Raw genomic sequence first — 26,948 nt, 5'->3', positions numbered from 1 at the left:
ACAAATTCTATATAACCGAGGGCAGAATGCATTCCTTGTGCCTCTTTTTTGCTAACCTGTTATTTTAGACTTCAAAGAAGTCGCACGACTAGACTGTAAGGACAGAACTATGTAGGACTAGCGCGATAGCTGATGAACCTTGTCCCTCCCCTCTTATGTACTCATGGCTCCGAGACACTGACAGAACCAATTGAAAGGGCAGGTATCGTTAGCCTGGTCTAGACACAAAGAACTCCTGAAGTCGCAGCCTTACAGCATACATAACTGAAAATGCCTAACGTTAACCTTCACTGCTTCCTGACATCAAACGACTGCTGATTTTAGCTTTGCTGTTCTGTAACCCTACCTAGTTCCAATCCCACCCCCACAACTATATAATAGATCCTTCCTTCAGATAAGTAGGGTGTTGGAACATTGAGAGGTTTTTTTCTCACCCACAGGCACTAGCAGAAAAATGAATTACAGATTTATTTTTAGATAGAGCCTTTGGCCCTTGTTTTCTCTGTAGGTTCCACATAGCGGGTTCTGTGGCTCAGGAAAATTCCCATCAACAAATCAGCACAGGCGATGCAGGAGGAACCACAAAAGCAGGAAAATCAGATGAGCACGGTTTTGCTCAGTATCCCGTTTTGTCCCTGCAAGACTCTTCGGTCATTTGATTCTCACTTTTCATAAAAGATCCTAAATAGTATCTGTCCATGCTGGATTATGAGCTCCCCAAAGCTCCTAACAAGGGAGAATGCTAATGGCAGGAAACACTGTCTGAGCTTTGAGGGGAGGGAAAGCCTGCCTGCCCTGCTGTTGTACTTTCTGGCTTTCTGAAATGTAAAGCTCAGGGCCTGGCCCATTATAGCCCCTAAGGATCTGTGAGATAATGGTGATGTAAGACCAGAAGCAAAAGTTCTCTCTCACAACACCATGTCACAACATAAAGACGTATGCAACAGTGTTAAAATACTACACTGTGGCATAAAGATGACCTATTTAACCAGGATACGAGGCCCTGACAACACAAACTGTTGTCATATGATGACAACCTACAAGGGGACTGCAGTCTCGTTTCTGATACCTGGATGTTGTACCATAACAGCGTGACGCTGCACTGGTGCATCAGGATCTCGTATCATGATACAACACAGTCACATTTTGATGTCATAAAGATACAATGGTTATACATCAGGATTCTGCTGTACCGCAGTGTACTGTGACCACCTAATGACTCCCTGGTATGCAGCTATGCTGTGATATGATACCAGATGGTGATGAGATCATTTTGGGCAGAATTAGGTGGCGTACTGCAAAAACGCATGACATCGTATTAGAGATCAGCACATTGTCTTTTGCCAAAACAAGCTTACACTAAGACTCGGAGATGGCCAGAGGTTCCCTAATAAATTACACTATGTTATCTTGTGCAATCCAACAGCACGAAATGAACGGGTGGTCTAAAAACAGGCAAGAGCAAGTCCTCTTCCTAACGGTCAGAGAGGGCTGCTCCTGCTGACAGCATTCTGTCCCTGTACTACTGCCCTTCCTGGTACAGAAAGAAATCATGTGTCTTTCTGAGAACCGCTCCATAAGGAAATCTGCGTTAACCCCAGCAGTGCCATCTAGAACTGGAATCGCCACTTCTACAGCAAGGACTGAAAGATCTGTTCGTATGCCGCACATTTGACATGGTTTTTTATTTTAGACAAATACTAATCCTGTAAAGCCATTTCACTGCAAATATTGAAGGCTGTACAACACACATTAAGGCACGCTAACCAAGGTTGACAAAGAATTTGCGGGGAACTCTGTATTCTGCTTTTAGATCCATGCTCCTCTAGAGCCATGCCAGTCAGTCCAGTAGTGACATACACATGTGCTTAGGTAAAACAGAACTTGAAAAAATATCCTTAACTCACCCTTCTGCACCTGGGTATTACAACGCAATCAAATAAAAATGTCTGTAAACATCCTAGAGAAGGAACAGCGTAACTGCTGCGAAGATCCAAAACACTGTACGTTTTTATTAAATAAGGCAGGCAATCAGAATCTTTTACTTGGTTCTCTTTGGCATTCAGAGGAAGATGAAGGGGGTGATACTGACGGGGCAGCCCAAGCAGGGCTTGGTTAGTACACTTCAAGCATTTCCAGGAGAGCCAGGGGAAGTGCTGAAGACCTTTACTGCACCCAGGACAGCACAGTGCCCCAGGACCCTGCCAGGAGCCCGAGACGGACAAAACTCAGAGGGAAGAGCGTCACCTACTGAAACACCGCCAGCATTTCATCCAGCACATGAGTAATCTTCTCATGCCTCCCATCCAGCTCCTGAATCTACCAGCCTGGCTTGCTCGGCTCTGAAGTCTGACAAAATTAACAGACTGGCTTCAGCATTAGCTGTTATAAATGCCGTGATAGAACCGAGTATGCAAAAGCGCTCCAGTTACACGATTAACAGAAACGGCCAGTGTTGCTCACAGGCAGGTACAGAAATGAATGCAGTGGGGTGCCATGTTATTGCAGATACACATGATCACAGCATTTATAACACATGCTTTGCTCCCTGGTAGTACACTAAGCTATTATGCAACTTGTCAGCCCAACTGCATACCATGTAACGCAGTAAATCAGTGCAAGAGCTAGGCTTTTATTTAAAAAAAAAAAAAAAGAAAACAATTGTTTAAGACTTTAAAATACTAATGGCTATATACAGTTTATGTTATGCATGGCCGTGTACACATTGGAAAATTTCAAAGGCTCTCAGTGTAATGAAATAAAAGACAAAATTACAGAAATAAGGAAAAGAGATGACCTATTGAGTCATCCCTGGCTCTAGTCTGTCCCCTGGGGCCCAGTACAAGATGCTTCCTAGTGCTGTGCTGTAGTGCTTTTAATTTTTTTTTTTTTTTTACACAGAAAAAAAAAATAGCAGCAGTAAATAAAACAACACATGAAAAATAACTTCACTGTTTTCTCACACTTTACAGGCAAGGATCTCAAAGCACTAAATTCATACTGGTGCAAAACAGCACACTTAAGAGGGAGGCTGTTGTTTTCTATGATTGCTTCCTTTTTTGTTACAAAGAAAAAGGAATGAGAAAAAGAAACAGGCCTTCACATTGCTCTTATCATCCACTTTACAATTTCAATTCAAATTAAAAAGTCACATTCTGCTACTAACTATGGAACTGTTCCATCTAATAAAGTTCTGATTAAATCAATTTCTTTGCAATAATTCAATGACTGTTTATTCCAACTAAGTACATTGAACATACCAGAGATTTAGAAGAGTTTTAATATACTCAAGACTTTATATAAATCTTTGTTGGCCAATTTTATATTAAATATATTATATATATGCATAACTGCATCTATATATATTACCTACATATATATTTACCCACCCATCTAAATTACAAACTTGACCGACAAAAATATCTACGCGCCAACTTTTTAGATACACACGCAGCTTTGTTGATCGACTTTCACCCACACGACGTTTTCTTTCGCTGCCCACTTGTCCAAACCTGGAGAGTTTTCCCCCAGAACACCCAGGAACGATCAGAGGAGTAATGAGCACTTCAGTACCTTCCAGGAAGCTGTTAGTTCCCTCGACTCCCAACTCTCATAGATTATTATAGGAACGCGCCAATAAGGTGCATCCCAACAGCAGCTATTTAAAGGACAAGCGGAGCAGGAGCCATTCCACGCCCGTAGGATTCAAAACGTTTTCTCCAGGTCAAAAAACAAACCTGCACGCGCAGATTTTCTCTGCACCCCCGTCGACGCCGCGTCCAGACGCTCAGGTGTGCGGGTGTTACGTGCACGCACACACAGATGCAAATTCATGCACAACCATAGCGAAAGCCGGGAAGAGGAAGAGAAGGGGTGGCGGCGGCGGCGGCGGGGAGGAAGATGCAGCCCGACCAGAGGGAGGCTCACGGCATCGCGCTCCTGATGCGGAGATGCCCGGAGAGGAGCGGCCCGCGGCTGCAGCCATTGCCGGCGGCTCCCCCCGCCGCAGCCCGCCCGGACGGCTGCAGCGGCCCGGCTTTGCGGCGCAGCACCGGCCCGTTCGGCGGGGCGCATCCCCTCTCCCCCGCCGCCCCCCCGCTCCCAGCGCTGCGGCGGGGAAGGAGGAAGATTTCGGGAAAGGGGGGGTGACCGCATCGCCCCCCCGCACCCCCCTGCTTACCAGGCGAGCTTGAACCCTTTCATTAGTACAGTCACGATAACCCGATGCCCGTGTCCTTGTCTGCCCACTGACAGCTCCAGAGGTCCCAGGACATATTGGAGGAGACCCGGCCGGCGAGCGTCCCCCGGGGAGCGCCGAGCCGCATGCACCGAGCCCCCCGCGGCGGGGCAGGGCCGCCTCCCGCCCCCGGCGCCCCCCCCGACCCCCGCCGAGAGGCAGCGGGCTCCCCGCACCAGCGGCGCCGCGGGCTGAGCCGCCCCGCTCGCTGCTGAGCATGTGCGGCGCCGGCAGGACAGCGCGCCGCGCAGCATGCCATGGCATCCCTGCCCCCCCCCGCCCGGGCCCCCCCGCCGCCGCAGCGCGGCTCCGGCAGCCCCCCGCCTCAAGGGGCCCGAACGCGGGCAACGCGCCTTCCTCCCCTCCCGTCCCATCCCTCTGGGCAGCCCTAGACTCTGTCTCTAGGTCTTTGGGGGAGATTAAGTAATCTGCTGTAGAACGGGAGCAGGCGGAATTACGACTGCTACAGAAAGCGAAGGACGCGCTTAATTGCCACTGAAATGGTCAGACAAGTTCCTGCACCGGTAACCGAAGTAGGGGGTGAGTATCTTGTTCTCACGATCCTCGCTGCCAGCGTTTGCACAAACAGAAGAGTCAGGGCTGTAGCACTATTTATCATATTGGAGTCAAGACCTCTTTCCCGCACATCATGTAATAAAGATATTTCACAGCACAGCACGCAGAAGGCAGGCACAAGGACGGAGCAAAAGGGAGAAGTGCCAGTTATTGCATCTCCACCAGACCACCCCCCCATTTCCTGCAATACACTACACCTTTCCTGGGAATTCTCCTATTTCTCTTGCAGGATCTAAACTTGCTCCTACTGAAATATACTGCCACGTTCCCTAGGAAAATAAGCTCTAATTTAACTATTTCTTAGGAAAGGATCATTCTAAAGTACTTGAAAAAGCAAAGCCTGGGAGTGTCCGGAGGCAAACACTCTCACTGCATACAGAGAGCTCTGAACATGTTTGGCCTTGGGACAGAAACAGTCTTGCTTGTGAACTCGACAGGAATTCAGCAATTTCAGTGGTGGTAGAGGAAAGACACCAGTCAGGTATGTGCAAATAAAGATATTCTACTATCTTGAAGGGGATTTATTAATGTTTTGTCATTCTTTTGCACCCAAGGTCAAAGTCCGCACAGACTGACACCCCCCCATCCTCATGATGGGCAGTGGATGTCTCCACCCGGAATGATACAAAAATCTTGACCTCTAAAATTGCCACCTCCGTTCTGTTCATCTCTCAGTAGAGGAGGTGGTGCAGGGAAGAGTAGTTCAAAATCTCTGATCTGGTTTACAAAGATTTCTGTAAAATTTGCCCTCATTGCCCAAGGAAACATGGAGACAGTGATACCCGTGTCACCTTTGGGAAATAACACACACATACTTCTCCACTTTCATATTTTGCTTAATAAAAGCACCAGATCTTCTTCCTGATTCTCCCTAATCCTGAACAGATGGACAGAAGCAAAGTTCCAGTTCTGAATTCAGCAGAAAGGCACCTTTGTAGGGCTCTGGTGATTCTAGGGCAGGTGAAAGGAGAAACAGGAGCACAGTAGCAGCGCCAAAGTTTCAGAAACTGTGCAAGTAACACTGAAATGTTGTTCTGGAGAGTTGAGTGGCAAAGGAAAAATGCCAGCTCAGTACTAACTCCCTCCAGACAGCTTCCCAAGCACTTGACATGTTTCACTCGCTGCTCTATTATTCAATACCATCATGCTTAGGTGCCTGCAGCAGAAGGAAACCACCAGTGTGAAACTGCCTCCTGTGTAGAACTGTCTTCCACTCTGTGAGGGAAAGTGATGGACAGTACCCTGCAGCAGAGCCCCATGGGAGGCAGAGAGATTTGAAACACCTGCTTTGAGAACGGTTTCCAACATGAACTTTGCAACATGCCTTTTTGTTTATTTGCAGACAAAAAGCATTCATTAGCCATAAAGTTTGGGCCCTGCATTTCCACATGACAAACAGTATGGGGAAAAACACTTTCAAATCTCACCCCACATAATTCCAGATTCAGCCCTCATTAGGTCCAACCTATACTGGATGTCTGGCTTGAACTTAACTTTTCTCCATGAGATGCTTTGCATCTGTGGCCTGCAGGTTGTCAAGGAGGGAAGCAAATCACAATGCTGTAAAATGGGTCAGGAGACCTGCAAGCTTGCCAAATCTGGGACAGACTAATGCTGCAGAGTCACATGTTTCGAAATCAAAGCTCAGGCAAGAAAGGTATTGAGATAAGCAGTCATGTATTTTTTTTTTTAATAACACAAAGGTTAGGAAATTATCAAAGTAGATCAACCCCTTATTAGAATAAAGTGTCTCTTTAAGCATCCGGCTGGTAGGCACGGCCACTTCTGCCACAATACAGCTGGGATCTGCTCTCTGAAATTCTTGCAGCAGGGGCCTTGGCGAAGGGACTCTGGGTCACCCACCATCTTCAGCGAATCCCAAGCAGGCAACCCCACCGTCACTGCTATTTACAGTCCCATTTCCGTATTCACTGGACTAGTCCATCTGCGTCAGCTAATGCTGCATGGGCAATCCCTTTCCTTTTTCTCTGCACGTAACCACTCCAGGGAAAAATATGAAAAATTAAATAAGGTAACAAAAGAGCATATGTAGATATCAAGAAAGATAGGCTGCACACAGCCACCCTGTCCACCTCCGCAGTGCTAAAAATATTTAGAAGTCACATGCAAGTTAAATTCCTGATAAATTATCTACCTACTCCATCCCAAGCATCCATCCCACAAAACAGGAAAATGGGAAAACAGGAAAAAAAGCACAGTCGGAACTGTAGCTTGAGATCTCCAAACCCATTTCTGGCTCTGCTGCAGGCCTCTGTGTTGAAACCGAGTAAGCCTTCTAATCCATGCCTTTTCACTCACCTGTGGAACTACATATTGTAAGGAGACATTCATTATATGGTTGTAATAAGCATCAGTGAAAGATGGTTTTGGATTATATAAATCTGACAAATGATCTTTGATGATCATGTTTGCATGCAAAAGAGCTTTCCCAAGGCATTGTTATTTCGGTAAAAATTATTTTTCCATACAAACAATAATAAAAAAACAAAAGTAGTAAAAATAAACATTGGTTTTCCTTTTAGTTTGTTTCCATGTTTCATGAAAACAAGCATAATAGTTGAAAACAGTGAAAGATCTGAGAGCAGGTGTCTTTTTGGCCAACATTAGCAATCACAATGTGTTGGAAACACCACAAGATTGTCTCCTTCATGTCTCACCTACCATGGCTTCCCCTCTCTTACCTAACCGGAGTCTCCAAATTCAACAGCAGCTACTTGAAACATATGGAGGCACCCTTCACTTCTGCTGAGAAAGGCACTAGTCTCCAAAGTATAAATGCTTAATTAGAGCACCAGTATCAGCCAGTTAGGAGTGCCTACAACTTCTGTAACCCACCTCTCATCAGCCAGTCCTTCCTCCCTCCCTCACCCACATACCTCTCCATACAAGTTGCTGCAGCTGTGGCTCTCACAGCCCTCTGTTGACTGCCACTTCTGTGCCCATATCAAAACTGCATCTTTTGCCTCTTCCTAAACAACAGGCTTCTCTCCACACCTGCTCTTACTTCCTTCTCCTCTCATTTCCTTATTATATCCCTCTATCAGCTGTTTCATCACATTTTCATTGACTGCCTTCACTTCCTTCAAGTGTTGTGTTCTGTTCTCAGCTCCCTTTCATATCTCAGTCATCAGATCACCTTTCCCCAGCACCCCAGCTTTTTTTCCTAATTCCTTCCCGTATCCATCTCCTTTCTTTGTACATGTTTGTATTTGACCTACTTAGAGCCATATGTATATTTTCACTAACGACCACCCTTCATACAGGTTGTTCTATGAGATGTTCGTAATTTTCCCTATCAGCCATAAAATCTGTAAGTTAAAGTATTTGCTTATTGCAATAGAATTTTGATTGCTTGGGAAAGGGATCTCCTTTTTTATTGTAAAATATTAGGTACATAGTTTGCTAAGCATAAGCAATAAATAATAGTAAGACAAATTTACATGGTGTCTGCTGTCCTGCCTCATCCCCTATCCCTTCCCCCAGACAAAATTCTCAAACTTCAAAAAGGATTAAAACAAGATAATTTGGATCCTGGCTTACTGCCAGTAATATTTTCAGTACTCCTGGTCCAGAGCAAGAATACCATGAATACAACCTCCCTTGTGGCTTCTGGTTGCTTCCACTGCCACTCAGGATGAGGAAGTCAAACATCACATCACAAACACTAAAAACAGCAACAAAATAAAAACCATGCAGAACTTTCTGAAACTGAAGAAAGAATTGGAGACTGAGTAGCAGAAAAAAGGAGTCAGGAAAAAAAAGGCCAGATGTTTTCCTGACCTGTAGCTATAAACTATCAAGGCCACATGAATTAAAACAAAGTTAGGGCTGTAATACACAAAACCAGAGGTTTTTTTTTTCCTGACTTCCACCTTGGATGAAAGAAGTACTAAATGGTACTCTCCAGATGGGACATTGCTTTACATGCCCTCTGCACAGCCAAGAACATCTGTACAAAGTGACAAACAGTAATGAGTTAGGTCTTGGTGTTCCCTTCCAGTCTGGTCAGATGGCAAGAAACAGGCAGTTCATAAGCAGCATTTTGCCACTTCCTTTGTTTGCACCTGAACAAAAGCTGGAAGCAGAGGCAACTACAGAAATTAAGAGTCATAAAACAGTATTTAATATTTAGCACTATTTTATTCACATACCAGCTATTTTGCATTACCCTGTTGTCCTTTTCTCCTTACACATACTTCTCCAATCAAACCCAGCCCAGGCAAGTGCTGTCTAATAAAAGCCAAGGAAATAATCTCTAAGCAAAAACTCTGCACTACTGTAAACAGCCATCTTCTCTGGCTTCACTCATCATTCCCATTACAGCTCATAAGAGGAACACATTTCCTTCAAGATGGAACAAGTAAATCAGGTGCTTAAATATCTCCCCCCCCCCCCCCCCCCAAATGTCCAAGGACTTTCCATGTACGTACTTGCAGTACAGAGAACAAGAACCTTTCAGTGTCAGTGGAATGAAAGGCAGCTCACTGATTTATGGTCCTCATTTCCGCTAGTTGATTACCTGGAAAGTGATTCATGCTTTCCCAGGAAGCATTCTAGCTTCACACTGGCCTGATTTTTTTCCCCTGACAGGTTAACTACTTCTCCCCTTGGCACTCAGCAAGGAACAGGCACAAAACTGTCAGGGTTCCTACTTTTAGCAAGGCGTCATGTAAGCAAAGCTGCCAGGTGACACGGCACCTTGTCACGATCCCAAAGCAAGGTGCCGCAGAGCATACGAGGGAGAAATGGTTTTCTGGTTCCACCAACAGCTCTGAAAAGCCTCAGGATAAGGATGAATGATTGATTACCCTAGGATTAAAACCATTGGCTACAAAACAATAAAAGCTGCACCCCTCTATTTTCAATGCACTAAGTATGGGACCATTCTTTGGCACGTCAGGAAATGCCAGTTCTTGAGATACCCTGAAAGGTGCCCCAGCAGAAAAGGAAGCAACAGCGCAACACAATGGAGAGCAGCTGTGGAAGTAACATCCTGACATTACACCCCATGGACACTTTTGGCATCATCTCAAGCTGAGACAATAAATCTGTTAAGCCTTCTCAGAATTTCTTTGCTAGCCTAGGCTAACCTCAGCAGAACTTAAGCAAAATTAATAGCATCCCCTTGGAGGCTCCAAATCACCTGTAACAGGAGTAACTGACCCAACCCCCGAAAAGAAAATAGGCCGTGGAGAACATTTGGCTTCAACAAAGAACAGGGGACTAAACATCAGCACTTGCCATGGTGTTAGCCCAAATCAACCTGTATATATTCCAATAATATTTACATCATAGCTAGTTTCCAAGATGTATCTGTTTTAGAAGATTCAAACTAGACTCAATTTTTCACTCAAGATATTTTCCTGAAAAGATAATTAGGTTTTCAGTACATTCACACCAAGATAGTGCTTTAACAACATAGCTCATGTTTTTCTTTAATTAAAAACAGGAACCTATGAAAACAGGTACAGACAAAAAGAATTTTCAAGTGACTTTGATGGTTTTGTCTTTGAAAAGTGTCTGGTTTTCAGCACAGAAAAGCTGGAGTCCCCCAAACTGCCACAACAGCAATAATGGAAGTGGAGAGTGTCATTTACAATTGGCTCCAATGCCACTGGCCCTTCAGCATTCTCGGGGTAATTTTTTTCAAGCACTACAGCTGTAAGTGGGTTTGCAGCAACAGGCAGTTGAAGCTTGAGCAAACACAATAGCGAGGATGATTTCACCTTTATAAAGCAATATTTATCCAGAAGTACTTCACACGATTGACAGGCACTAAAACCTCAAAATCTGCGCAGACACGCAACACAGTCCCTGGGCAAAACAGGGCCACTGTTCATCAGCGTCACCCAGGCTTCTGGTAAGTGGGATTGAAAAGTATACAGTATTCAGTAGAAACAAATGTGAAAAGGGAAAACTCAAACTCAACTTGAATTCTAGCTGAGACATAAGAATAAGCCCTACAATTCTCTTAACAGCACCAACAGGGTTTTTTTCAACCATGGGCTTCTATCCCCAGTAGGACAGCTGTCCTCCTGCAACGCAGCATGCCATATCACCATGCTACAGCACCCAGTCCAGCGCAAGCTCAAAAGCAAGAGTTTTATTACTAATGCCATTTCCCACCTTCCAAGCTACAGCTTTTTTCAGCCATGCTTCATTTCAGACCCTGCCGAGATAACAGCGCAAGATACATTTTGCAGACACATTCCCCGCGCATTAACCTCGTTCTGATGCCAAGGGAAGTCACACTGGTGGCAGGCTCATGCCAGAAAACAAACCTTTTGCTAGGAAGACAACATCAGCGGTCCCTGCCATGAGATACAACTATTCAATGGTGAGACAGTCTTGTGCTTCCCAGGTGTCTCTGAACCCTGCTGAAGCCATGCATGATGTACATCTCCCACTTCCACCTCACAATCCCATCATCTCGATCCATCCAGCTCCATGCCTGCAGATTTCCAGCCTGCCAGCCCACAGGAAAGCAGAACCTACAACCTGGTAAAAACAAGCAGCACAGGCAACAGAGAAGCCTCACAGAAAAGGGCGGATGCATCTAAAAGCTCGAATTACTTTCTCACTCAGCACTCCCCCGAGATCCTTTCCAAAAAAAAACCCGAAATAAGGCTGCCAAAAGGCATTTCTACTCACACAACAGTCCCGGGAGTGGGAAACCTGCCCCTAAAGCACCCTCTAGCGTCCCTTTCTCATACAGCAGCAAAGCAGGCTTCTGCCAGCATCCCAGCTGCCTCCTCGGCTTCACGGACAAACTGCCACGGACATTAACACAGGCTGCCCTGTTTCTCTCCCACCCACCCCCGGCCTTCCCCTAGAGTATCAATATTTCAAGATTTTTGCAAATCTTACATGAAAAGCAACATATAGAGACTGCAGCCACAATGTTACTTCCTCCCCAAACCTGAATCCCATCATCAATCCCAGCACAAGTACCAACTCCCAGCATTAGGGAAAAGGGTCAGGAGAAAGTAAAAAGGGCAAGAGACAAATAAGAAGTTGCCAAGCGAAACCACTTACGCACAGTGAGGCCGGCAGCATTTCCATCCTACCTTTGCTGTCGCCATATCAGACGTCTCCATGTTTTCTGCTTGGCCTATCAGTAAACAAGAGCATTGAGGGAGAAGGGAGGGGAGAGAAAGGGAAAGTCAAAAGAGGATGAAGAAGAGAGGACAAACAACTTGAGAGGAGGATGAGAACACGAAGAAAGTCACTTAAGAGCTAGTCCCAAGTTTTGCCTCCTGCCCCCAGAGATGGACAGAAAAAGCATCTCAAGCACATGTTCCCAATTTAGATACTTGACTGGACTCCGGCACAAGACTTGAGTCATTGCCATCCCCCCTGCTCCTTCCTCCTGCCAGCACCCAAAAGTCTAGTAGGATGCTAAGAAACAGAGAGGACCATCTTTCCCAGCTTCCTTTTGAAGTCTGAGCTTCTGCAGGGAGCAGGCAAGCAACCCGTCTTCTGGACATGCTGCTCTTTCTCCCTCTCGCTCTATGGGAAGGGAGAGTGACACAACCAACCCCCCAAAAGGGTACTTTAGGAATCAGGAGAAAGCAAGAAAGCAAGTGAGTTTTGGGCAGTGCACAGGTAAAGGAGGAGGGATCAGACGTGAGGAGGGGGAAGTGGGGAAGGAAGAGGCAGCTTCTGAAAGAAAAGAGAGAAAGGGGTCAGCGCCAGACAAGTAGAGAAGCAATGGTGCAAAACAAGCATTCCAGAGACAGACCATTCAAAGAGAGGGATTTATATGTGCAGAGAAAAATGCAAGGTGGAGGCTAGTCATCTGCACCCTACTGAGAACACTCACCTCAGAGTAACACTCAGAAATGATTGGGCCTACACTAGGAACTCTTTGGTGCACACTCTCAGCTCAGACTGAAAATACCAAATCATCATCTAAGGCAAAATTTATCCCAGCATCAAGAGGCATCCGTAGCTGCCACGGCCCTGCCTGGCTGCGGCCGGCCCTGATTGGCGGCGCAGAGTGACTTCATGCCGCCCCATTCATCACCCAGCGTCTCCCTCCCCGGTCCTGCAGGCTCCTCCTGGCCTACTTTACTACATACAGCAAATCAGTCTGGAGCCTATTAGCTAGCCAGCCTAGGAACTGTTGTACGTAACTCCTCAGAGCACTCTGGCACTGGCAAACCAGACAGACATGAGCAATCCTGGCTGGGAAGCGAGGTAGAAAAAACGCTGCAGAGCTCAGTCAAATTAAGAGCCTCTGAGGGCTCGAAACAGCATTGCTTGAAAGTGCTTATTCATACAACAGTGCAGCACGCTGTGCTCAGGCACACAGCAGGCACCGCAGCAGAGTGCACAAAGACCAGGCGCACTGGCAAATAATTTACAACGCGCTAAACAGTTTACACACGTTGAAGGGCAGCTGTGCAATCCCTGCAAAACCATACCGCTACTATTCCCTTGTGCACAGGCATACGCACACCCTGCCCATAGATCAGACCCACTGGGTTTTATTACCTTAAAAGTATTTCGCAGTCCTGTCATTAGTATGCACTGGGATATATGTTAACAGATGTCACTACCATGCAGATGTGCAATGTAAACAGTAAAGAGGGCTCAGCAGTCTGGAGACAGACAATACTTTGCCCTCAGACCACCTCTAAAAAGGGCCATCAGTATACAATGTACACAGAGACCCCCCTCCCCAAGTCCTGTCTCAGCATATAGGAATTGTATATCTCCATTATGTTTCTCTGTTGTGATGCATTCATACAGTCCCCTGCTTATAGAAATCAAGGCTGCCACGTTTCACCTTTTTACTCAGCATATTCAAACACAGCACCCTCACGCTTATCAGAGACATAAAGCCCGTCTGACAAACTCATGTAGATCACAAGCCATGGGATGCCATTGTATAATTTTGACTCTCCATCCCAAGCATTGCTGTGGATATAATGGGGCTTCAACATACCCAGTCTGATGCCACCTAGCAAAAAATATCACCACACCACCCAAATTAGTTACACTTGTGAGGATAAGGATTGTCATCCTTGCTGCACACTAGATGGATTTCCAAACACCTCCTGTACTAAACACTGATGACAGTAGTCCAAAAAGTAACCCTAACACATCCAGTGCAGAGATAAGTACACACACAGAGCAAACACACACACTGTGAACCACCTACTCCCCAATCCCTCTTTTATGGAGCCGCTGAAGTCCCTTAATAGCAGTCTACTCACTTGGGTGCATTTTGCTACAAGTATTCACAGCAGCATTGCGGGGAGAGGGGGGAAACCGAAACACCACACCACCACAACAGCCTCATGAAGGACCTTCAGCAAATCCTAAGCTAGAGAACCAGTAAAGCCTGACTTTGCAGTTCAGAAAAACAATTGAATTTCCATGTTGCAGTCCCTTTACAGCAGAGGCTATCTGTAGTTCCAGCAGGGTGCAATTGCTTGTGAACTTAACAGCAAACAGGAAACATGTCCTGAGGAAGTCTACTTTCTAGAAGGGAACAGCCCACTATGACACACTTGAGGTCTGGGTAAAAATTTGAAGCTCTATAAATAGGTACAGCAATAGTCATGTTAGCTCAGGGTTTGAGCTTCTAATTGCCTCAAGAAAAGATACCTTACAAATTAGAAGACACTGCTTGTTATAAGCACTACCTGCAAGTGTCACTGCCCTTTCAAATAGTCACAGTCACAACTCACTGCCATTAGGACATCCTCTGTATAGATACATCATTGTGGCTTTACTACTGCCCATCATTACAGTTCTAGCTTCACACTAACTAGAGCAGACTCACCTCAAAAGATTCATGGCAACTGAAAAGATTTACTTATTCAGGGAAATTCATTAGAAACAAGGGGCTTAGAAGGCTCAAATAAGCTCACTAAAAAAGGTGCGTGACCTGCAGGCACAGAATGCACCACACTACTGCTTCAGCTGTAGTTTGATTCTCCCATATGGCAAGAAAAGAAAGTCTACAGGAGCTGGGGGAGCTGTAAAACACCCCGTTGCCTCTATGAAATATGCATGCAAAACAAAACCTGTTAGTAACAAAACTAGCGAGAGGGAAGATGAAGAACATCAGGAAACATTATGGGGAGAAAGAATTGCTGCAAGAACGCCAAAATGTAAGGAAGAGACAGTTTAACTGTTATGCACCTTAGTGTACAGGTGTACAGATCCCCAGGAAAATGTGCCAGATGGATAACCTCTTGAATCCTTCCCGAAGTCAGTGTTCTGCAGTTCTACATCCTCTGCTGTCAGAGAAAATCCTATGCAATCACCGCATCTGCAAGCTAGGGCACACCTCCATTTCCCCGAGTGTGGGGGGGGGGGAGGTAACCACTCAGAAGGGACTCTGTCTTTGCTGCAGCAGCTGGGAAGTCACGTGAGACTTGATTTCCAGAAATAAAATATGCATTTCACACTCTTGGCATCATGGGAGCTGTAGTCAGACTGCATACAGAACAGAAAGTGCCTATAAGCCATTTCTTTCTAAGCTATGTGAACGTAGTGTTTGTCACGGCATGCAAGTTCGAACTTACAATCTTGGAAGGGAGAGCAAGGTAGAACAGCATCACAGCAGAAGAGCAGTAGCTTCAGCTATCGTGGAAGAAGAGAATAGAGAGAAGCTCCCCTCCATCATAAAGGTGAAGAAAGGTAATTCCCTGTAGAGATTTTGGAGGATGAAGAATACTGTTGTGTCAGGAGAAAGAGGGTCAGCATCAGGAGGATGTAGAAACTGGGATGATTCAGACTGCTACTGCTTCTTTCTTGAGCAATATTATAACAAGAGAGGGCTGCTGCTTTCAGAGTCTGTTGGCTCTTTTTCCTCTCATTGTCTTGCATGTTTGAACTCTTAACCTTCCATTTGCTGGATATGGTGCAATAACCTCTCCCACCCCTGAAAAGACTCATTCACAATGGAAAGGGGCAGGCTAACAACAGAAAACCTCATGACTCACTGCATGCTTCAGAAATTCCTCCTTGATTTGAATTCATCAGGAAATTAAACGCCATCTTCTAATTTTTACCTTCCTTTGCAAGTAGCTCGCAGCCACCAGCAAAAAAGCAGTAAGACTTCATTGGGCAGAAATATTATGGCCTGATCATCTCCCTTTTCATTTAGTTCAAGATATTCTGAAATAACTCATGGCATTAAGTAAGTCAAATCACATCATAGCACAATACCTTAACAGAGCACGATTTTCACTCAGGATAATGCTGAGCATCTGGTCTCTCAAATCAGAGTAGTTAAGTGCCTAATAGCCAAGTCACTTTGGATCCTTTTTAACTTAAGTCTTTCAGCACATTGAGCTAAATCTTTACAGACTCCAACAACCTTCAGTCTTTGAGCTGGCACTGCCTGAGGGATAATTCGTAGAGACACAAAGGTAGTACACCAGAGAAAAAGTCATCTGGACTCATGGGGTGACTAATGCAGCATCATATCCTGGGTAAAAAACCTCACCTTGTATGTTTCAGATAAATGGGTGAAAACCTTGTAGCAAGAACACACACCACAAAACTTTGGCTTTAAATTAAAAACCCTAGAGGAATGACTGCAAATTCACGAGAGTAAGAGAAAGGTCCTGGATCCTTTGTTTCTGAAACATGAAACAGAAGTAGCTAAAGCAGGGGCTCTAGACCCAGGTCTTAAACACAAGCAGACAGAGGGGCATTTGAGACCAGCAGTGAAAGCTCCCACAGCCCAAGTCACCCAATCTCTCTTGCATGTTTGAGGGGCCTTCCAGTAGCAGTGGCATCAGCAGCAGGGTAGAACAAAGGATGGCAGGCTGCAAATACAGACGAAGCCTATTGTCCCACAGCATCACATACCACGGAGCTAAACATCATTGGGGAACCCAGAATAAAGATTCCTAGTTTCTAAGGGCACTGATGCATAGCAGGTGCTTCACAAAACAACCTCCTCCTCAAGCTCACATGAAGTCTGAGCACTTACATGTCTAAGCCTGAAGCAAAGATTCTTTTCCAGAGTAGGTAAATAATGAAAATCTTAGTGCTGGAAACTTTGTTACACCCATATCCCTCAAGCAGGCCCACACCACATACGGCCTGCCATTAAAACAAGAGGAAGGAGTTAGGGAGTGAGCACAGCACAACCAAAGATTTGGGACAGGGTCCTTAAGAGAGATGGGAAAACAAGCAGCAGAGAAGGCTTAAGGAGAAGTGTTAGGTCAAACTTGCAGAAGAACAGGAAAAAAGCAGAGGGGCTCAAGGACAGACCTTGGCTTAGTACCATTACAATGCCTGACCTTGTTACGATGCATGGTGCGGCGGGAGATGCATGCTGCCATCTTATCACCAAAATGCACAACAAATACTCTGCAAAGGCCAAGAAACAAATGGATGGGACGAAAAACAAGGAAAGAGGAGAAGGCAAAGAAGAAATGCAGAGGTCAGTAAGCACTCACAGAGTTATAGTCATCTGCAGAAATGGGGAAGTCTGTCCAAGCGCCAATGTGCTCCCCAGCAATCTGAGGAAGAGTAACTTCAGCAGCAAGGGAGCAAAACACTCTTGAATTGGAAGAGGATAGAATCCCAGCTTGTTTGCACACGCACAGTAGTTTTGGGGAAGAAAGCGACACAGAGCGATGACCTCAGAATCCACCATGGAAAGATGTAACGCCACCACTGAGACAGTTCTAGGATGGCTTTTATTGATATTGTAGTCACTGCAGTGTGGCCCCAGAGGGAAGGAGCAGTGACTGGGCTGATGAGAAGGCAGAGCTATGGAGGGATCTCCAAAGAGCTTGATCTGCGCAGGAGGCAGTGGTCTCCCTTCTCTGCTCTCAGATTTCTTCCATCACAGGCAATTCAATTTTAAAGGCACAGTTGCCTTTAAGTCTCTGCCAGATATGCTGCTGCTGCAGGATAAGATGCAGAAACCCAAGAGAATTAAGACTTCTCTATTTAAAAAAAAAAAAAAGAAGTTGAGGTTAGTTGCCAGAATGAAATTGTCAAGGCTAGAATTAACTAAATACCATTTCTCAAACTAGACTGTCCGTTACAAGGCGGAAGCTAACACAGCTTTTCCCCAAGTCTCCTGAAACGGGGAGAAAAACTGGTTTGAGCATCAACATCACTACCAGTTTTCTTCATGGTGAAAAGCATGGGTGTTTAGCTCATAAGGAAGCCAGAATATGCCTTGCAGAGGTAGCGCCCGTAAAAGGATGCTCGAAGCCCAGCTGATCCTTTACAAGGAACTTTTTCTGCTCTTTTCCTTTTCTGCCAGGACACTCTGATCCACTGGGAAATGGACCAGCCCAGTCTGGGCTATGAGGTCACCACAGGGGACCCTGTAACATTTTCTGCTTGATGATTAAGGTTGCCCCACCTTCTCCCACCAAACCAGCACCCATTAATACTTCTTCCCAGGGACACAGATGAGCTCCTCTGTGTCCAATGCTCTGCTAAACAGAGTTAGAACCTCAGGGTGGAGAGGAAATATGTAAGAAGAGGCAGGTAAAACAAAGTTACCGGGATCTCTTTGTAAGGTACATAACATTTAACTACCTCTTAAATTAAGTAGCTATTCTTTGTGCACTGCCTTTCCAGAAAGCACCTTATTTCCTGTGGTCATAGAACGCAGCAAGAATTAAATACATACTTACCATCACCACATAATTCCCCTCCTCCCCACCCTGTATTGTTTCTGCTTCTTTTTATATTACAACTCATTTTGAATGCTTGGTATTTCCCTGTTTAGACAGCCGACTACAAAGTGTAAAGATGCATGTATTTTCCAAGGTAACCATTGCAAATACTTGCATACACCAAAGATATATAGCAGTAAAAGCATGGAAGAGGCCATGATAAAGTGTTTATGCACTGACTGTAAAGTTAGAAAAAAGCCGATTTTTTCAGGAACTCACATTGAGAGCAATCTGTGCAGCAGATAGCAGCTATCTTGTATGAGGAGGTGGATGTTTCAGCAAGCAAATCCAAAATAACCTGAATTCCCAGTTCTAAGGGGTGTCCTTAGGTTTTGGGGAAATTTTTCTGTCCCTCCAAGAAAGTAAGAAGACATACCCTGCACTGAGCATGTGGGTTTCAGAAACAGCTGATGACTACACTGTAAAAGAGGGCCTGTAAAGGTGTCTCTAAGGGCAGAAGCACATGCATTCAAGCTGGAAAAAAAGCTATCCCCAGATTCCATTCCAACATTCATATAACCTGCCAGTGTCAGAGGAAGCCGAGGCAGCAGCTACACGGGTCAACAGCACTTTCTCTCCTCCAGCTGCAGCCTGAAGCTTTGGCAGAATGATCAGCCTCCCCCCATGCATTCAGCATCCTTAGGCAATCAGCTAGAAAGCCAGGGCTGTGAACAGCCATGCCAGCTCTGATTTAGGCATATACTATGATCCCAGATTCCCAAAAAACTGAGGTGGAAGAACTGAAAATATGTTGTTAAAAAAACCTTCAGTTTCTGCCCTTCAACATATGTCAGTCCTGTCTGCCAATTTATTGGCTCAACAAGTGAGTTTTAACTTGCTTCTCTCTCCAACACTTCTCCCCACCTAGTCACTTGAGCATTTATCTTCTATGCCCAATACATGTCAAACAAGTCACTAAAAATTAGATTTTGCTCCATCTCATCACCAGGATTGTTAAGCAAAGCTTGAAAGCTTTAAGCGCTTATTAGACTTGAGGCAGATTAAAGCTGTAGCAACTCATGTGGCTACTACCTTGAGACACCCTTCTCACTCCACTGCCTGGAATTAAACCCCCGTACTAACAATGGCAAGAGACACTCTGTACTCCTTACAGACACCACGATTAGCAGCTCGGTGTGCTGTCTTGAATGGTCAACAGTAGCACAAGCTGAGACACTGCATGGTCCCCTCTTCAGCTGGGATATCTGTTTGGCTTCACATTTTAGTCTTTTATTATTAAGTAAATATACAAGCCTCATTTCCACCTCCCAGGCAGTATTCTGAAGAGGGAAACGCCTCTTTCAAACGGGGGCTTTTTGACTCCAAAGGCCACAGAGGAGCTGAAGGACAAGTTTCCGTTACCTGTATTTTCCTGTACTGTCTTTATCAACTGACTGTTGGCTTAGATTTACAGTTTGAGTCCTGGGCCACTAAGATCATCTTTTGTTTCCACTTAATAGCACACCAAGCCCCAGACTATGACCAGAGATCCTAGGCATTGCTGTATACAAATAATATTAACAAAAGATTTCAAGTTACACACAACAAACTAGATTTACAGCTATTCTACTGGGGGGATGGTGGGGAGGAAGACACCTGGTTAAAGACTGAAAAAGTAACACAGGGCTCCAGAACGACATTTTGAGATGTACTTTCTCTGCTGTTTCCCCAGTTGTCTCCCCAAACAGCCCCTTCCCTTAACAAGGAAAAGGGATTAGAAAAAGGGAACTGAAGAGCTGTACACCATCCCATCGTGTTTTATTTTAACACAACCTTTGTTTTACTGCACCATATTAATCAGTCACACCACGTAAGATGGAAGCAAATAACAACATACTTTCAGAGCTTTTCTTTGCAGCGGGAGTGCCAGGCACATTCACAACATGACTCATAGGTACGTCTTGGTTTCTGATGACATCTCAGTTAAAATGTTCCCAGCATGAAGAAAGGTGGGTTTCTCTGACAGGGAGACAAAGAGGTATTGCCTACACGGTGCTCTTTTTGAGGAAACCCTGCACTGATTTCTAGCATCAGTTCATTTCTACAAGTGTTATCAAGAAGAGGGGAGATCACCGGTACAGTTAAAATTCCCAGACCCTTCAAGTTTGTGCACATGCAATAAAATTGGAAGGACAGTTATAGCCCCTAGATGTGTCCCAGGCCACACCCCAGCTCAAAAAGGCATCCCCATCAAAAGGGATGTGTTCTACACCTTGGGAAACTCTGGCCTAGAGATTCAAAGTAAAAGTCTACAAGACAGATTCTGTAACAGTCGCTTCCTGCATCACTGCATAAACCTGGCCACACTCTAACAGAACTAAGCAACAGGGTCCCCAGAAAAACCTTCACTTCTTTGTATCAAACCCACTAGCTTGAGCTCGGAGAGGTTGAAATCAGTTCAGTTCTGACACTTTCTGAAGGCTAAATTTATAGCAGGATTGAAGTTTTAGTGCTGCAACAGAAACCCACAATGGCCTTGCCTTTCTTTGGTGCACAGCTGGACCATTTTCAGACAACCTCAAGAGGCCCTGAAACAGGCTTAATGCCAACACTTTCCATCTCAAAATGCATTCCCTCCCTACATTTGGTACCAAACGGAAAGAGGTGCAAGCAGAACAAACCTAAATTAGTCTTCTGGACAACCAGCCTTACTCTCAACAACCAACTGGCATCTCGCAGCCATGACTACTTGAAAAAAATCCTAGGTAGAACATGCGAGCAGGAAAACAAAATGGGAAGTGCGAGATATTCTGCACCACAGCCACTGCCCACTGCAGTACTTGTTGGTAGAGGTGAGTTAGCAAAACCTGGCTACTTCTATGCAGGTTAGTTAGACCAGGAAACCCTGTCCAAGGAGCACAGGAAAATGTATCTTTGATCAGCTCACACCAAGCTATGAAAACCAGCATTATCTTCAGCATCCTGTTGGTAGCCTCACTCCCTCAGACTTGCTGTTAGCAACACAGGGAAGGCTCCGAGGCACAGTGAACGCTTTGTTGCAAGGTGAAACCATGCAAACAGCTCAGCAGCTGGCAGCATACCGCACAAAAAGTCTGCTGACAAGAGGCTTACATACAGAACTGGAGACCTATGAAAGGGGATGGTTAATTATAATGCATCCCAGCCTCCTACCCCCTTCTCTGCCACTTTTCCACATGCCTCAGTATAGCTGCCATAATATTCTGAGAATCAGAGTGCTCCCAAAGGATACAGAGCTGATAGGGTGACCATTACTTAATGTCTGCAAGTGAGGCGCAGTTACACAACTGAAGCTTCAGCTTTTTGGAACAGGAAGGAAGGGTAAAGAGTCTGCCCAGTGTCTCAGATAAGGAAAAAGGAGGACATTAAAAACGCCTCTTCACCTCCTACTCATGTTCCTGATCATCACGAGCTAGTGACGCAGCCATGTGAGGTCTGTCAGACCTCCTCTGCATTCAGTGATATGAAGGCACGTTGGGATTTATCTAATCTTAACTAACACTAACCCAGCAGAAAGAGAAGTGATCAGGAAACAGAGAAACAATATCCAAGTCCTGATTTGCCCTTCTGCTTCACCTAGTGTAAGACTATGGCTTTTCTTGTGAAGTTACATTACTGATCTGTATGTCGGTTCTCACACTGCAAGCTCTGTCTCGGAAGTAACTGTTTTTAGAAGGGAAATAGACAAGTATCATTTTGCCATGACAGCTTGGAACAGAGGGTCAAGTTTTAAGATTTTTTTTAGTGATGGTGGATTCACACAATCTATTTTACTTACTGTCTGCACAAAAATTATCCATGTTATCAATGAAACTGCCTCATGACTGGCAATCACGTAATGACCAGAGGCATGATATTTGACTACATTACTATAGATAGCATGAAATTACCCTGCTCTCAAGTTTGCTCTGAAGTCTTCAAAGCTCCAGGCTCCCACGCACTGAACAACCAAGTACAGGAAAGGGCACAAGGAAACCAATTAATCCTGCAGGGTCTCACCTTTGACTCTGGCCCCAGTAAGACAAATGCAGGAGAGATCTGTCCTTCCATACCCAGATTCATGGAAGAAGGAACGATAGGAACTATTCACTTTGCTTCCAATCAAAGCGCTCTCAATTCAGTTGTCTTAAGATTAAAGAAGAACAAGAATGGAAAAGATTGCAAGTGGAGCACAATTTTGATTAATCAAATCCAACACTGAGTTTCCACGAAGAGAACAGCCTTACCTCCACTGACAGCAGAACACAGGCATACTCTGCGATTAACAACAGCCCATCTTCAAAAGAAAAAACAGCGTTGGCATATAAGAAACAGAAAGCAGGTGGTATTTCCATTCACAGTACCCCTGCTGACAATCGCCAATCTGGCAATCCATGCGGAAGAGAGCTGGTCTTAAACTGCTCTCTTGTCTTACACAGCAGAGAATCAATGCTGGGGCTCAGGAAGCAGCAGCAACCACAAGGCAAGAGAGGGAAAAGGATACCAGCTCTGAATCTAAATATTAACCATCTTTCCTATGTGACAAAGATGACTTGTGCTGTTCTGGTTAAACTTGCTATTTAATATTAAGTCCAACTAACTTGGAGTTTGGAGCTAGATCCAAATCCAAACTCACCCTACAGTTACTGCAAGAGTATCAGGGTTCTGGTCTGGGACCCTCTGAGAGCTCATTAGTCTCCAAGTCTTCTCCACACCAAGGTCTTTAGCACCACTTTTAAAAACCTTCCTAAAGATGATGCATCAGGCATCCATCCATGACAGATAAAAGCTACTCAGGGATTTGACTAGTATTACTACCCTTCCTACCAAGGACTCACAATGCAGGCATCCCTTAGAGCAAACACTGTTGGAAAAAACAGTGAACTAGTCTCCCCAGATTTTACACTCATACTAGAAACCAGCAACTAGCTTCTACTTAATCATCACCTTTAAAACATCATCCACCCCCCTTTACTACAGCAAGCTTTTCTCCTTAATAATGCAGGAGGCCTGCACCATGCTGCGTGGGTTGGCATAGCTCAGGCGACAGAGTTACTGCCCTCCGTTCCTTGCAGAATCATCACATCCAGACATGCAAACGAGGGTCCCTGGGCTCTGTCAGCCCCTACCCTCCCCTTTCAAGAACAGACCCAGCATGCACGGCCACATTTTGATCTCAGTTCTCACCTATCTTCAGCTGCCCCAAGTAACAGAAAACACCTTCCACTCTCCCTCAAGCTGCAGAGGTAGCAGTCTTTGCTGTGCCTCCACTTGCAGGCGAACAGGGGCACACTACATTAGCACCAACTTTATTGCATCAAGGGGAAAAGGACACAGGCTAGGAAGATGCAGCATAAGCAAGCCTTGGGTACATAAATAAAATATGGAATTTGTCCTGACCTCTTACTCCCCAAGGATATCATTTTGATATGTTTTCAAAGTTTGACCTCTTTTCTGATCTTCACACAACTTCCTGGGAATCCAAGCAGTGGGCAGAACTTCTTAAACTTGTCTGTCTTAAGCTGTTCCCTAATCTCTTTGCAAGCTCTTCTGTGACTTTTGATCCTTTATTTGAAAAACCCTTATTAGCTTACGCAAAGGAAAAACAGGCCCTGCAGCTAGCAGAATAAGGAGCTACGTAAGCTGCAGCCAAGTGTAGGGCACATCAGTCAAATTGAGATATCTTAAAACTAACTGCTCTTCCCCATTTCCTCCATTTTGATATGATCTCTAATGTAAATCAAAATGATTTACATTTAATTTTCAATGTAAATAATTTTTATACGATCTCTTTGTAAACTGCCACTCACTTCTCCATTTCCCTGTAGGCTATTGCGTTCCATCCTTGTACTCAGTCTGAGGGGGAGACAAACCATTGAAGATAAGAGAGCATGCAAAGTCCAAGTCTAAGGACTGATTTTTCTCTCTGGTTCATCCGTAGATTAACTTTTACTCTTAATTAAAACATTGTCTGCATCCTAAGCCAGATGGGTGCCTCAGTGTCATGGCAAAGAATAAGTCCTTGGATCAAGCAAAAGCAGGCTCATGAACTTGGAGTTAATCTAGATGAAAGCTCAAGGTAATTCATACATAACCTTGTCTCATTACAGTGATTACGAGTCTGCTGCGTGCACACATCTCACCCAAGTCTCCGGCTGCCTCCATCCCAACCTTGCACACCCTTCGAATTACTTTAAGTCACACTGCTATTGCAAGCACAATTATTTGGACGCTCAGTAACTCAGCTCTGCCTGTCTTTGTTCTTATACAGTTGTGCAGTTTCAGCATCTGAGCAACTCAGACTTAATTCACCACCTCTATTTTCCTGTGAGGCAATAAAGGAATTCTCCTTATTTCATAAAGAGCAACATGAAACAACTCACCCAGACAATCAGAGAGCAAAGAACTGAGCCCTTTCATACAAAACCTGACTCTTTCTAGCCTGTCCCACTAACTTCTCCCTTCCGTGGCTCTAAAAATACCCATAAAGCACATAGTTACCCCCAAGACAAAACAAAATCTGTATAGGCTCCCTCTCAGCCTAAGCCAGGCATGATAGACACATGACAACTTACAGGACTTTGCAGAAGGAATGTTTTCTCCTCAGAGAAGATACACACAGATGGCAGACCTGCTTCACTGCTGTGCTGCAGGATGCCTTTTCAGGGTATGGTTCTGGACCATGGCAGTACTTCACAGTGCACGAGCCAACAGCAGTGCTCACACCTCAAGAGAAAGACTTGCTAGACAGCAACAAGTTCACCTGCCAGCAGCAGGACAAAATTCTCAGTCTTCTCTGAAGACACTTGAGGGTTGGAGCACGGTGCTTGGAAATCCATCGCCAAGAGTTAACTCCACTAGCAATATGCCCTGGTACCATCTTTTACAGTAAGAGCAGGCAGCCATTTAAGATCTTGGCTATGCCTAGTCCAGATTTCAGCCATCCTCAGCTATATATTCCTCTCCTTTTTTTATCCCAGAGTCAACTTGGGAACTCTGCATCCCTTTATTTTTGGCTGGGGTAGCTTCTTTCAGCAGTTTCCCAGATGTACTGAAGTTGGTGCAGATCCCCACTTGCTCTCTGCTCTAATCTTCCAAGTGCAGCACAGGCTCCTTCTGCCTGTGATATCAGAGGCAGCATGCCAAGAGAAGGTGCACCTCTCAGTACATGCCACATGGTTTCTTGCTCTCCCCTCTTCTGCCCTACTCTGCACAGCTTTTGTCACAACTCACAGGACTGCTGCAACCCTGAGAGGTTGAGGTTTTGGTTGGGTTCTTTTTAAGTGCTGCTGTACAATAGTCAATAGATCGAGTGAACAGAACTGCCTGTAGGTCTTTGTAACAGACGCAGAAAGCTCTAAACCTGTGGGTGGACAACCTTTTGTTAGTGGTCAAAAATAATAGAAGAGCAGCAAGAAAGACCCTCCTCGTTCAATTTTCAAAAGTCTAGCAGATTCAAGATGCCTCAAACAACCTTCAACTTTCCTAAAAGGAATAGTAAATTCCAAGGTATCAAAGGTTTTGTCAGCCTTCTGAGAAATTAATATCCAGCTTCTCACCTTATATGAAACTCAAAAATGAGTTATTTTTTGGTTAAGTTTCATGAGCATGAGCCACCAGTATCCAAAGGATGACTCTACCTGTGGAGCCTCACATGATTACATTGGCAAATGAGGGGAAAAAAAGCAAAGTGGCAAAGGCAATTTACTAGCCCTCATCTGTATCATTTTAGGATCAGTATCCTCCCTGAAAACAAAGGTACTTGTAATTAAACATAGGTAGCAGGAATACTGCAGGTCCCCAATAAGACAGGTCAGGAAGCTCAACATCACCCTGGCTCTGCATGAATAGGTCTGTGATCTGATTGCGCTGCACCTAAAACACGTCCCTTCTGGCCAGAAATATTCTGAGCAGCAGTCTAAAGGCTCCAGTTTAGCCTACGTCTGAAACAGGCAGCACTTCCAAATGATCCCTTTCTTGCTATGCCCAGAAATCCCCCTTCTGAGTATTAATGAAGCTGAACCCTGTTTAACCTATGAAAACCCCAGATCAAATGTTGTAACAGCATGCATTACACAAAGGAAGCCCAGGTATGACCTAAGTACCCATCTGCTTTGCCGTCAGATTCTTTGTTTCCTGGTTGCAAACACTGCTCCCCGCTAGTCAATTATGCCAGGCTCCACAGCACCAGAGAGACTAATAATTGAAGTGAAACATACGGAGGAAAAGGTTAGCTACAACTACCAAGTGCTAATTCTGAGCCAAACTCTGTTGGGATATTAATTAGCTCTTCAGGGTCAGAATGTTCTCTCAAGTGAGTCAATTCCTCAGATGCCTACTCAGCTGCTACTCAGTTCTTACTCAATCCATTGACCTTTGACACCATAGTAGGGAATCTCAGTTAGGTAAGCATTTGCCTGACCACACAGTTAGTAAGAAAGACCTCTGGCCTCAGAGACAGCTTATGCAGAACTGAGTTACAG

General features: G+C 44.9%; 1 protein-coding gene across 5 annotated transcripts in view; it reads right to left on the bottom strand.

Moving 5' to 3' along the window:
* GRAMD1B (GRAM domain containing 1B) overlaps positions 1–26,948 on the bottom strand; it is a 100,974-nt gene that overhangs the window by 60,013 nt on the left and 14,013 nt on the right. For 2 of the 5 annotated variants that reach the window (XM_075116408.1, XM_075116410.1), the window contains exon 1: positions 4,181–4,284. The exons of 2 other annotated variants lie outside the window; for them this stretch is intronic. In XM_075116408.1, coding sequence (XP_074972509.1) covers positions 4,181–4,203 — 23 coding nt within the window. In that variant the 5' untranslated portion in view covers positions 4,204–4,284. Of the gene's footprint in view, positions 1–4,180; positions 4,285–14,989; positions 15,006–26,948 lie in introns of those variants that run through there. One more of the 5 variants, XM_075116412.1, reaches the window with a different exon arrangement.

Source organism: Phalacrocorax aristotelis, chromosome 22, assembly GCF_949628215.1.
Source record: "Phalacrocorax aristotelis chromosome 22, bGulAri2.1, whole genome shotgun sequence".
In the NCBI taxonomy this organism is placed as follows: Eukaryota; Metazoa; Chordata; class Aves; order Suliformes; family Phalacrocoracidae; genus Phalacrocorax; species Phalacrocorax aristotelis.
This window is presented reverse-complemented; position numbering and strand designations above follow the sequence as displayed.